The following is a 14,421-nucleotide window of genomic DNA, read 5'->3' on the forward strand; positions in this document are numbered from 1 at the left end:
TGTGATAAGTCCTACTATATAACAAAGTGATTCAGTTATACACATTCACATATCCATTCTTTTTTAGATGCATTTGCCATATAGGTTATCACAGAATTTTGGGTAGAGTTCCCTGTGCTATACAGCAGGTCCCCATTGAAAAGGAGCCCCTTTTGATCACATCTGATCTTATGCTAATGAGATGACTTAAGGCAGGGCCCCTAGGTAGGCTCAGGATGGAGTTGATCATCCGAAAGACCCAGTGATTAGAAAGTTGGAAATTTCAGCCCACCCACTAACCTCCAAAAAAGAGAGGGGTGGAAGTCTGGAGATAAAGCTCTATAAAAAATCTCTTGAGAATGAAATAATGCCATTTGCAGCAATATCGATGCAACTAGAGATTCTCATAGTAAGTGAAGGAAGTTATAAAAAGAAAGACAAATACCATAGGCTATCGCTTATATGTGATTGGTACAAATGAACCTATTGACAAAACAGAAACAGATTCACAGATGTAGAGAACAGACTTGCGGTTGCAAAGGGGGAAAGGGGAGGGAGTAGGATGGACTGGGAATTTGGGGTCAGTAGATGAAAACTATTACATTTAGAATGAATAGGCAGGAGTTTCTGTCGTGGCTCAGCAGTAACAAACCCAACTAGTATCCATGAGGACTCAGGTTTGATCCCTGGCCTTGCTCAGTGGGTTAAGGATCTGGTGTTATGGTGAGCTGTAGTATAGGTCACAGATGAAGCTCAGATCCCGCATTGCTGTGGCTGTGGTGTAGGCCAGCAGCTGCAGCTCTGATTTAACCCCTAGCCTGGGAACTTGCATATGCCACAGGTGTGGCCCTAAAAAAAAAAAAAAAAAAAAGAATGGATAAGCAATAAGATCCCACTGTATAGAACAAGGCATTATACTCAATCTCTTGAGATGTAACATGATTGAAGATACTATGAGAAAAAAATATATATATATGTATGTATATGTATATATACACACACACGTATGGCCAGGTCACTTTGCTCTATAGAAGAAATTGGCACAACATTGTGAATCAAGTACAATTTTTAAAATGTAAAAGAAAAAAAATCTCTTGAACAATGAGATTTGGAGACCTGTGTTGGTAAATGCATCCACATGCCAGGAGGGTGGAACACCCCAATTCCATGGTGCTAGAAGCTCCTGGACTCCAAACACTCCTGAACATTACCCTATGCGTCTCTTCATCAGGTTGTTTATTTGTGCTCCTTAAAATATCCTTTATAATAAATGTAGATGTAAGTAAATTATTTCCTTGATTTCTGAGTCATTCTAGCAAATTTTCAAACCTGAGTAGGGCATCATGGGAATCCCCAATTTGTAGCCAAGTCAGAAAGCAGTATGCGTAATCTAGGGACCCACTACTTGCAGTTGATATCTGACATTGGTGTGGGGCTGGGAGAAGGCAGTCTTGTAGGACTGAGCCCTTAACTTGGGGTCTATAATAACTCTGGGTGGTTAGTGTCGAAACTGAATTGACTTGTAAGACACCTGGTTGGCGTCTGCAGAGAATTGATTATTGGTGTTAGAAAACACCCCCAGAATTGTATAATATTATTAACTGCAGACTTCCAATTGAACTCATGATCTGATGTGATTGCCAAAAGTATAAGGAAAATTCCAGATCTAACCAGTGACAGCATAGTGCCCTCATACAGGAGGTAAAATTCCACCCCATGTTTTGAGCGGTATCAGGTTCAGGTCTGGGCACTGCCCTTCCAATAGGAACATTAACAGACCAACCTTTACCTAGGGCAGCATATCCAAAGAGGTGAAGGTACTAAGCCATGTCCTAGTTAAGGATTTAGAGACATCCAGGCAAAAGATGAGAAGACCTAGAGTATAAATGTTGTCTTTGAGGAATTGAGATTAGCATCCTTCAGCAGAATCTGGGGAGCAGAACACAGACAAATGCACAAAAATTAAAGAAGATGCTGCATAGAAATAAGAACTGCAGGAGGTGTGGTAATGACCGCACTGCTTGGAAGTTTTCACACATAAAACAAGCGACTGACTATCCATGTGAATGTCTTAGAAGTAAGTGTTTCACTTAATAGTGAACTGGGCTGCACAATTCCTAAGGTTACTTTCAGCTCTGAGAATCTCCTGTTCTACAAACATAACTATCTTACTAGCAGTAGGTAATATCTAGCACTCCAAACTACCTTGGACATTGTCTCTTCCATTCTCTACCCTCAACTTTATCTGATTAACCTTTTTTTAGAGTAACCCTCATTCACATTTTCCAAATAACGCATCCCTGAAGATAACTTGCTTTACTGCTGAGAAACTCATGAAGACTTACCCCAGTTTTTGCAGGTTACATTGTGGATGCTTTGCTTTTTCACATAAAATTCCAACTCCTGAGTCTCCCAGGGCATTTTCACCCAAGTAGAGTCTGGTCAGGGAATGATTGCTGCTCAGGACGGACGCAAGATCCTCACAACACGCTGATGTGAGACAGCAACTGACCAACCTTCCATAGAGATGGTAGAATGTCACAACACCTCTCTTTCCCTATTCCCACTCTGCTGTGAGTGCTGCCCCTGCCCCTGCCTCCTGTCCAGCATGGTAAGAGTACTCAAGCTCTCTATTAATTTTTTGTTCCATTTCTGTTGGTCTAATAGCAAGTAAACACCTTCTAAGCCCATGAAACATTGCAACATCTTCTCAAATCTCTACACTTATTTTTAATTGAGATGTAACATAAAATTTACCATTAAAAACATTTATAGGAGTTCCTGTTGTGTCTCAGTGGTTAACAAACCCGACTAGCATCCATGAGGACGCCGGTTTGATCCCTGGCCTCTCTCAGTGGGTTAGGGATCTGATGTTGCCGTGAACTATGGTATAGGTCGCAGATATGGCTCAGATCCCATGTTATGTGGCTGTGGCACAGGCCGGTGGCTACAGCTCCGATTAGACCCCTCGTCTGGGAACCTCCACATGCCACCGGTGCAAGCCCTAAATGAAAAAAAAAGACCAAAAAAAATTTTTTTTAATTTATAAATGTACAATTAAGTATTTTTATGTCATTGTTCAACTATCACCACTGCCAATCTCCAGAAATCTTTTCATCTTCCCAAACTGAAACTTTTTTTTTTTTTTTGCTTTTTAGGGCTGCACCAGTGGCATATGTAAGTTCCCAGGCTAGGGGTCCAATCAGAGCTACAGCTGCCAGCCTACACCACAGCCACAGCAATGTGGGATCCAAGCCACATCTGTGACCTACACCACAGCTCACAGCAACACTGGATCCTTAACCCACTAAGCAAGGCCAGGGATCGAACCCTCATCATGGATCCTAGTTGGGTTTGTTAACTTCTGAGTCATGAAGGGAACCCACACTGAAAATTTTTACCTATTAAACAATAACTCCCAATTCTCCTCCCCGGGGCCCCTAAAAACCACCATTCTATTTCCTGTCTCTAGAATTTGTCTATTTTAGGTACTTTATAAAAGGGTAATCATATAGTGCTTGCCCTTTTCATCTGGTTTATTTTACTTAATATAAAATCCTGTTTTTTGCTTTGTTTTTTTCATAATACCCATTCTTAAAGGGTGTGACTCAGCTCTACCATTTTCAAAGGCTTTCTTTTCTTCTTCAAAATTCAAGTACCCCCAGAAGCATACATCAAAGAGCTGCATGGAATGCCAAGTGTCTGCATTGGTCTAGCACTGTTTTTCCTATTCAGTGTGGACCAAGGCCTTGGCATGAAGCTCCAAAACTCTTCTAAAGCAATGCAATATATTGGTTTTATTTTCCAAGCTATATTGTAAATAACTTACAGGCAAGCATGATACTTTTGATGGTTTTAGTTTCTCTCTAGGGCTCAGTAAGGGGCTTTTCCCACAAGAAGCACTCACTGAATTAATTATTGACAAACACCCAGAGATAAATACAGAATCCTCTAAGCAGCTAAGGCCATTCTCACACTAAAATGCTAACCCTCTAGAATCCATCATGAATAGTTGAAGCCATGGTTCACGCATCATGAAGGAAGTTAGTTCAGACTCACCAGAGCTTCTTTAGCTTGCAGAATAGATGCCTCAGTCCCACACACAGAAGTCTGATCCCAAAGTCTCCCAGGGCATTGTGGCTCAGATCCAGTTCCACCAACTTCTGGTTGTTGCTCAGGACAGAGGAGATGTTGAAGCAGCACTGATGGGACAGGCAACACTGTCCCAACCTTTATAACAAGCACAGAAACAGAAAACCTCTGAACATGGGCTGCTTTGCTGTCACTGACTTCTGGTCAATGCTAGTTTTCAAGCACCAGGCAGAGGCACTTGTGTTCTCATGTTACAAAGAGAAAGCTATAACTAAGTTTTCTTGAAAGAAAATATCATCTTGGAGGTCCTGCTGTGGTGAAGTGGGTTAAGGATCCCATGTTGCCCAGCTATAGTGTAGGTCACAGCTGTGACTCAAATTAGATCCATGGCCCAGGAACTTCCATATGATGCAGGTGTGGTGAAGAAAAAAGTATCATCTCATCAGAACTACTGACTACAGCTCAAGGCATGTCAGGAAGTTAGCTCTCAGCTCACTAGCTCAGTCTGAGACCAACAGCTAGCAAGAACTAGTCAGTGAACTCCCTCTGTAAATAATGGTCAACTCTCAAACGTATAAATAGCATGTTCCTGTTTCATAAATGAAAAGAATGGTAAACCTATGGATTCTATCTCTTTACCACATATTCCTAACAGGTGAAACTCCCTCAGAAGAATGCTGTTTTCTCCAGGGTTATACCCATCTACCTCTTCTCTTTGTTATTCTGCTTGATTTAATCCAAGCCCTCCATCCATACTGAAGGAGCAAGCAGCTCTGAGTCTTGATTTGCTTTATACATGCACACATATCATTGCCATCACCATCACCACCAACAAAAGGAATTAGTCTCTATAAGAGAAGCAACAGGAGTTCCCTTCATGGCTCAGCAGAAACAAATCTGACTAGCATCCATGAGGCCACAGGTTTGATCCCTGGCCTCGCTCAGTGGGTTAAGGATCCAGCATTGCTGTGAGCTGTAGCGTAGGTCAAAGATGCAGCTTGGACCCTGCTTTGCTGTGGCTGTGGTGTAGGCCTACAGCTGCAGCTCCAATTTGACCCCTAGCCTGGGAACCTCCATATTCTGTGGATGCGTCCCTAAAAGGACGAAAGAGAGAGAGAGAGAGAGAGAGAGAGAGAGAGAGAGAGAGAGAGAGAAGCAACAACAATACACTAGCCCATTTCCAGGATAATAATTCAAATATCCCAGAACTTTGTTGAATCACCTTTCTGCCTCGATTTCCACACCAAATAAAAGCAAATGGATGACAATGTCTTTATATATCTGAAAAGCATCTCATTCCTACGTATGTCTCCCTGTTTGTATCTCACTTTCTAGAATCACATAGGGGCACCCACAGAGGAGACGAGGGGAAGATGGCAGAGTAGAAGTACTGGAGCTCACCTTCTCTCATAAAAGCAACAAAATTACAAACAACTGCTGAACAACCATCAACCAAACTGCAAACTATCAAAAAAAGATATCCTGCTCCAGAAGACAAAGAGGAGGCCACATCAAGATGGTAGGAGGGGCAATTTCACAATATAAGCAACCCCATGCCCACCAGATGGGAGGCCTACAGACTGGAAAGTAGCTATATCACAGAGACTCACCCACTTGAGTGAGAGTTCTGAGCCCCATATCAGGTTCCCATGCCCAGGGATCTGGTACTGGGAGGAGGAGCCCCTGCAGCATTTGGTGTTGAGGGCCAGCAGGGCTTGTGTGCAGGAGCTCCACAGGACTGGGGGAAACAGAGATTCCATTCTTGAAAGGTGCACACAGGTTTTCATGTGCACTGGGTCCCAGGGCAAAGAAGAGACTCCATAGGAATCTGGGTCAAATATGACTGTGGTTCTTAGAGGATCTCCTGGGAAAACAGGCAGTGACTGTGGCTCGTTGTGAGGGAAATCCATTGGAGGTAAAGGCCTCAGGAATAATCATCAGCATGTGCTCCTCTAGACCTAGTCACTTTTGAAAAATCTGGCCCCACCCATCAGGCTGAGAAGCCCCATGCCAAATAATAATCTGGGTAGGAACACAGTCCCACCCATCAGCAAATAGCCTGCCTAAAGACACCCCTAGGAACATAGCCACCTATAATTTCACACAAAGTCCCACCCACTAGATGGATAAGAATCAGCCCCACCTGCCAGAGGGCAAGAAACAGTCCTTCCCATCAGGAATCCTGCAGCAAGCCCCTATACCAACTTCAGCCACAAGGGGGTCAGACATCAGAACCAAGAGAGGCTATAACCCTATTGTCTACAAAAAGGAAACCACACCAAAAATCCATACAAAATGAAAAGTCAGAGATTTATGATTCAGATAAGGGAACAGGAAAAAAAAACAGAAAAATAAATAAGTGCTCTGGAGATCATCAGCCTCCAGGAAAAAGACTTTAGACTGATGATAGTGAAAATGATGCAAGACATTTGAAATAAACTAGAGGCAAAGATTTATAATTTACAACAAACACTGAGCAAAGAAATACAAGATTTAAAACAAGCAAGAAGAGATGCAAAATACAATATCTGAAATAAAAAAATTCATTAGAAGCAACAAACAGCAGAATACAGGAGGCAGAAGAACAAATAAGCAAGGTGGAAAATAGACTAGTAGAAATCACAGATGAAGAACAGAAAAGAGAAAAAAGATTGAAAAGAAATGAAAACAGTCTAAGATGACTCTGGGACAATGTTAAATGCACCAACATCCACAATATAGGGGTGCCAGAAGGAGAAGAGAGAGAAAGGGCCAGAGAAAATAATTGAATAATAGCTGAAAACTTCCCTAACATGGGAAAGGAACCACTCACTCAAATCCAGGAAGCACAATGAGTACCATATAAAATAAACCCAAGGAGGAACACCCCGAGATGCATATTAATCAAACTGACCAAAGTTAAAAACAAAGACAAACTATTGAAAGCAGCTAGGGAAAAGAAACAAATAATATACAAGGGAACCCTGATAAGGTCATTAACTGTTTTTTCAGCAGAAACTCTGCAGACCAAAAGAGAGTGATATGATATAATTAAAGTGATGAAAGGAAAAAAAACCTCCAACCAAGATTACTCTACCCAGCAAGGCTTTCATTCAGATTTGAAGGAGAAATCAAAAGCTTTACAGACAAGCAAAAGCTAAGATAATTCAGCACTACTAAACCAGCTTTACAACAAATACTAAAGGAACTTGTCTAGATGGAAAAGGAAAGTTCATAACTAGAAACAAAAATATTGCCAATGACAAGGCTCATCAGGAAAGACATACATATAGTAAAGGTAGGAAATCATCCACCAACAAACATGCTACCAAATCCAGAAATCATGAGAAAAATAGAGTACAAATATAGGACACTGGAGATGCACCTGCAATTAAGAGTCACCAACTTAAAACAATTTTGTATATATACAGACCCCTATATCAAAACTTCATGGTAACTGCAAACCAAAAATCTATAATAGATACACACACAAATAAGAAAAAGCATACAGAATACAACAGAGGAGATGGGGAGAGTGACATGGGATAAAAGTGGAGAGGGCAGGTTAAGTGTCAAAACCTGTCAGAGCCTTGAAGGCAAGATTTTATAATTTATCAAAGGAGCAAAGAAAAAGCACTTAAGCAAGGAAATGGTATGGTCAAAGTATAATTTTCTAAATAACCATCTGTCTACTTTGTAAATTAATCATACTTCAATAAAACTTAAATAAATAAATAACCCTCTTTTTTCTCTACAGAAAATATTTGGGTGGGTGGCAAAAGTAAACCAAAGGGTCAACATTAATTCAGTATGTATTTCTGAGCATTAACATGTGGTAGGAAGCTTGCCCAGACATTACAGAGACAATTGTAGACAAACATGAATCCCGTCATAAGAAGCTGATGGTCTTGGAGGCAAATGCAATATCCAGACAAACAATGGTGGTTGTTGGACCTGGACTGGTAAAGTTGAGATAGGCTGGAACCCAGGACCTGGGACGCTTTACTGTAATGCTTATACCTGAACAAACATCTCCTTGAGCAACAGAATACAAAGAAACTACAAGGGAATAAAAATAATTGCATGCATGCATAGTTAATCAAATTATAAACAATAAGATATAAAATGTTAAAACTCCAACTGCCATTCCTGAAGTTCCAGAGTACTGTGCACGATCCTTGCACATAACACCACCAAAAGTGTGAGCAGACCACCAAAGCCACACCTCTAGCCCCTATTCTCACTCCATTTAAGCCACCAACTCACTCCACCTTGGGGAGCAAGTAAGGGCACCTGTTACCTGTTTTCACTTCCTCATGCTGTAACACAAATGCCAATAAGGACTTGCCTGAATTCCTCTTATGAATTTATATTGATTAAGGAGTCTAAGGATCATGGACAGCAATGGAGTGAGGATAAGGAAAAATGGACAACAGCCTGCATATTAGGTAAAATTAATAAGGCTGGTGATGGGGTGGTTGTGATAAGTAAGAGAGGAAGGTATGAAAACATCCTGGAGTGGTGGGCTTTAATATTGGCTGTGTAGCTCATCAAAAGTACAGATATGTGGAGTTCTCCTATGGTGCAGTGGGCTAAGAATCTGGCATTTCATGGCAGTGGCTTAGGAGCTTGTCACCAATGTGGCCAAAAAAAAAAAAAGTGCAGATATGTGATGGAGGAGGGCTAGAGGGATGGCCCATGCAATTGTGTGCTTAACTCAGGGTATGTGAGTCTAAATCACAGTTCAGGCTCAAAGCAAGCACTTTATTAATAAATCTACAGGAGATTCCCTGTGAAATTTTAATCTATACAAAATATTTTGACGGCTTTCAACCCAGGTAGTTGTGCTGTAAATGATGAAATGCTTCAGTTCTTATCTATAAGCATGGTTGATGAAGAAATGGAAGATACTCAAAGTCATGCTCTTTCATACCATCAACAAATGACTGATTTTTGGTTCCCCTTTATTCTTCCCCATATGAAATTTCCTAAACAACTGGCCTCCAATCCATTTTACTTTCCACTTGTTATAGACCGAATTGTGTCCGCCTGCCCAAAATTTCATGTTGAAGTCTCAAAAGCTAGAACCTCAGAATGTGACTGTGTTTGGAGAGAGGGCTTTAAAAAGGTAATTATGTTAAAATGAGGTCATTAGGGCAGGTCTTAATCCAATCTGACTGGTGCCCTTGAAGAAGAGGAGATCAGACACAGAGAGAGAAAGAGAGAGAGACTGTGTGAAGACACAGGGAGAGTATAGCCATCTACAAGCCAAGGAGAGAGGTCCCAGGAGAAACCAACCCTGTTGACAACTTCATATTGGACTTCTAGGTTCCAGGACTGTGAGAAAATTTTGTTTGTTTGTTTAAGGCTCCCAGTATGTGATACTTTGTTATGGCAGCCTTGGAAAACTAATAAACCACTAATCTGGTTCTCTCTCTCTTTCTCACACACACACACACACACACACACACACACACACCACACACACACACACCACACACACACACACACACGCACACGCATGCACACACACACACACACACACAAACATGTGGGTTCTTACCATAATCTTCGAATGTTACAGCCAGGTTGCTGGAGCGTTTCACATAACACCTTCATCCCTGGGTCTCCCAGGCTGTTACCACTGAGGTTCAATTCAGTGAGATTCCAGTTATTGCTCAGGACTGAGAAGATGCCACTACAAAAGCTGGAAGTGAGATAGTTCACCAATCTAGAGATTGGAAGGAAGAAAAAATGAGAGAAAACAAAGTCAATCTCTAAAAATATCAAGCTGAAACTAGGGACCAGGGGTGGCTGACATCAGTTCAAAGGCCTTCCAGAAATTAAGAAATGAGTCACAGAACCAAAGACTGTGCACTGAGGAATGAAAATGACCAGAGAAGACTTGATAAGAATATTTTGCAAACCTTATGATAGAAGAGCCCAGGATGAATGGATAAAGAAGATGTGAGATTTTATATATATATATATATAATTATTTTTTCAAACCTTATGATAGAAGAGCCCAGGATGAATGGATAAAGAAGATGTGAGATTATATATATATATATAATATCTCAGATACATGATGTGATATAAACTATATAAGTATATATATCATAAATATGATACATATGATATATGATGATATATATATGTAAATTTATAGACGCACATACAGAATATTATTCAGCCATAGAAAATAATGATATTTTGTCTTTTGAAACAACAGGGATGGACTAGGAAGGTATTACACTAAGTGAAATAAGTGAAAGACAAATACCGTATGATATCACTTATATATGGAATCCAAAAAAAAGATACAAATGAACTTATTTACAAAACAAAAAGAGACTCATACTTGTGGTTACCAAAGGGGAAAGGACATGGGGGGAGGGATAAATGAAGAGGTTGAAATTAACAGATACACATACTGTATAGCACAGGGAGCTCTACTAAATATTGTGTAATAACCTATGGAAAATATTGAAAAATTATATGTATGTGTGTTTATAACTGAGTCACTGTGCTGTATATCTAAAACTAACACAACAATGTAAGTCAACTCTACTTCAATTAAAAAATAAAAATTGGAGTTCCCTAGTGGCTCAGCAGGTTAAGGATCTTGCATTGTCATTATTGGGCCTCTGATTAGTGCTGTGGCAAGGTTTTATCCCTGGCCCAGGAACATCTGCCTGCCTTAGGCATGGCTAAAAATTAATGAATTTTTAGGAGAGGGAATTGGAGAGGGGCAAGATAGGGATTGTGACTTAAGAGGTACAAAATGTGTATGTGTAACATAAATAAGGAGATTCCCACTGTGGCGCAATGGAATTAGTGGCATCTCTGCAGCACCAGGATGAAGGTTTGATTCCCTAGCTGAAACTCCATAGGACACAGTGTGGCCAATAAATAAATAAATAAAATAAGCTACAAGTATGTATTGTACACAACATGGAATATAGCCAATACTTTGTAATAACTATAATGGAATATAAACTTGAAAAACTGAATCACTATGAATCACACCTGAAATTTATTCTTTTCTTATTAGCTAATATTTATTTTTATTATATTTTTTAAATGATTTTCATTTTTTCCATTATACTTGATTTAAAAAGTTCTGTCAATTTTCTATTGTACAGCAAAGGGACCCAGTCACACATACATATATACCTTCATTTTCTCACGCTATCCTCCATCATGCTCCATCATAAGCGGCAAGATACAGTTCCCAGTGCTATGCAGCAATATCTCATTGCTTATCCAACACCTGAAATTTCTATATTATATATCAACTATGCCTCAATAAAATGAAAATAAAATAAGAACCTGACTAGTGGTCCTACTCCAGAAGACAAAGAAGAGGGCACATCAAGAGGTAGGAGGGGTGATTACATGATATAAACAACCCCATACCTCCTGGGTGGGAAGCTCCACAGAATGGAAACTAACTGAATCACAGAGACTCACCTACAGGAGTGAGAATTCTGAGCCCCACATCAAACTCCCATGTGTGGGCATCTGGCACTGGGAGAAAGAGCCACTGGAGCACCTGGCATTGAAGACCACTGGGGCTTGTACTCAGGAGCTCCACGGGAATGGGGGAAATGGAGACCTCATTCTTAAAAGGCACACACAGACTTTCACGTGCACTGGGTCCCAGGGCAAAGCAAAGTCTCCATAGGAATTGGGGTCAAACCTGACTGCAGTTCTTAGAGGACATCCTGAGAAAACAGGGGTGAATGTGGCTTGTTGTGAGGGAAGGACATTGGAAGCAAAGATCTCGGGAATATTCAGCAGCATGCCTTTCTCTAGAGGTGGCCATTTTGGGAAAATATGGCCTCACCCATCAGTCCACACTGAGAAGCCCCAGGGCAAACAACAATCCAGTGGGATCATAGCCCCACCCCTCAGTAAACAGGCTACGTAAAGACCCCCCAGGCACACAGCTGCCTCTAATACCATCCAGAGACAAAGCCCCACCAGAGGGCTTAGAATAAGCTCCACCTGCCAGTGGGCAGGCATCCGTCCCTCCCATCAGGAAGCCTACAGCAAGCCCCCATACCAACTTTGGCCACAAGGAGGGCAGACACCAGAAGTAAGAAGGGCTACAACTCCATTATCTGTAAAATGTTACCACGCCAAAAACCTGCAGTTCCATCATGGCACAGTGGTTAATGAATCCAACTAGGATCAATGAGGTTGCAGGTTCGATCCCTGGCCTTGCTCAGTGGGTTGAGGATCCAGCATTGCCATGAGCTGTGGTGTAGGTTGCAGACAAGTCTCAGACCCTGTGTTGCTGTGGCTCTGGTGTAGGCTGGTGGCTACAGCTCTGATTAGACCCCTAGCCTGGGAACCTCCATATGCCACAGGAGCAGACCTAGAAAAGGAAAAAACAAAAAACAAAAAAAAGGTCACTATGCCAAAAACCTATAAAAATGAAAAGACAGAGAACTATAACTCAGATGAGGGAGAAAGGAAAAACCCCAGAAAATCAGCTAAGTGATGAGGAGATTCTTAGCCTCCAGGAAAAAGACTTTAGACTGTGGATGCTGAAGATGATGCAAGACATTGGAAATAAACTGGAGGAAAAAATGGATAACTTACAGGAAACACTGAGAAAAGTGACACGAGACATAAAACTTAAACAAGAGATGAAAAATACAATAACTGAAATAAAAAATTCACTAGAAGCAGCCAACAGGAGAATAAAGGAGGCAGAAGAATGAATAAGCAAGGTGGAGGACAGATTAGTGGAAATCACAGATGCCGAACAGAAAAGAGAAAAAAGATTGAAAACAAATGAAGAGAGTCTCAGAGAACTCTGGGACAACATTAAATGCACCAACATCCGTATTACAGGGGTGCCAGAAGGAGAAGAGTGAGAGAAGGGGACAGAAAACATATTCCAAGAGATAATAGCCAAAAACTTCCCTCCTCGATTCCAGGAAACACAACAAGGACCATATAAAATAAACCCAAGGAGGATTACATTGAGGCACATATTAATCAAAATGACCAAAATTAAAGACAAAGAGAAAATCTTGAAAGCAGCTAGGGAAAAGAAACAAAGGAATGAGGGAACACGGATAAGGTTATCAGCAGATTTTTTCAGCAGAAACTCTGCAGGCCAGAAGGGAGTGGCATGATATACTTAACATAATGAAAGGAAAAAACCTCCAGCCAAGATTACTTTACCCAGCAAGACTCTCTTTCAGATTTTAAGGAGAAACCAAAACCTTCACAGATAAGCAAAAGCTGAGAGAATTCCGCAACACTATATCAGCTTTACAACAAATACTAAAGGAACTTCTCTAGGCAGAAGAGAAAAGACAGCAAGCAGAAACAAAAATACCACAAATGACAAGGCTCCAATAAAGATATATATACAGTAAAGACATGAAATCATCCACGCACAATCATGCCACCAAAATCAGAAATCATGAAAGAGGAGGGTACAAATGCAGGACACTGGAGATTATCTTGCAATTAAGAGAACAACTTAAAACAATCTCATATACATATAGACTCTTATAACAAAACTTCAGAATAACTGCAAACCAAAAATCTACAATTGATACACAAAGAAAAATCAATTCAAATACAACACTAAAGATAGTCCTCAAACCACAAGAGAAGAGAAAAAGAGAAGAAGGGAAGAAAAAAGAGCAACAAAAACAAATCCAAAGCAATTAATAAAATGGCAATAAGAACATACATATCAATAATTACCTTAAATGTTAATGGATTCAACGCCCCAACCAAAAGACACAGACTGGCTGAATGGATACAAAAACAACACCCATATATATGCTGTCTTCAAGAGACCCACTTCACTTCTAAGGACACATACAAATTGAAAGTGAGAGGATAGAAGAAAATATTCCATGCAAATGGGAATCAAAAGAAAGCTGGAGTAGCAATACTCTTAACAGACAAAATAGACTGTAAAATGATGAATATTTTAAGGGACAAAGAATGTCATTACATAATGATCAAAAGATCAATCCAAGAAGAAAATATATTGTGTTATTGTCAATTTGTCCTTTCAGGTTGTTATCAGTTGCCTTATATATTGCAGTGAACCTATGTTGGGTGCATAGATATTTAAAATTGTTATATCTTCTTTTCCCAACATAGGTTCACTACAATATATAAGGCAACTGATAACTATCTAAAAAGGACAAATTGACAATAACACAATCATAGTGGGGGACTTTAAGACCACACTTACAGCAATGGACAGATCAACCAGACAGGAAATCAATAAGGAAACACAGGCCCTGAATGAAGCATTAGACCAGATGGACTTAATAGATATTTATATGACATTCCACCAAAAAGCAGCAGAATACACATTCTTCTCAA

At 40.3% G+C, this 14,421-nt stretch overlaps 1 protein-coding gene across 3 annotated transcripts in view; it reads right to left on the reverse strand.

Annotated features, from left to right (window-relative positions):
• NLRP3 (NLR family pyrin domain containing 3) overlaps positions 1–14,421 on the reverse strand; it is an 85,172-nt gene that overhangs the window by 55,347 nt on the left and 15,404 nt on the right. For 2 of the 3 annotated variants that reach the window (XM_021078922.1, NM_001256770.1), the window contains 3 exon segments: positions 9,614–9,781; positions 4,039–4,209; positions 2,325–2,495 (listed from right to left, as the gene is read on the reverse strand). In XM_021078922.1, the coding sequence (XP_020934581.1) occupies positions 2,325–2,495; positions 4,039–4,209; positions 9,614–9,781 (510 nt within the window). 3 annotated transcript variants of the gene reach the window in all.

Source organism: Sus scrofa, chromosome 2, assembly GCF_000003025.6.
Source record: "Sus scrofa isolate TJ Tabasco breed Duroc chromosome 2, Sscrofa11.1, whole genome shotgun sequence".
Taxonomy (NCBI): domain Eukaryota; kingdom Metazoa; phylum Chordata; class Mammalia; order Artiodactyla; family Suidae; genus Sus; species Sus scrofa.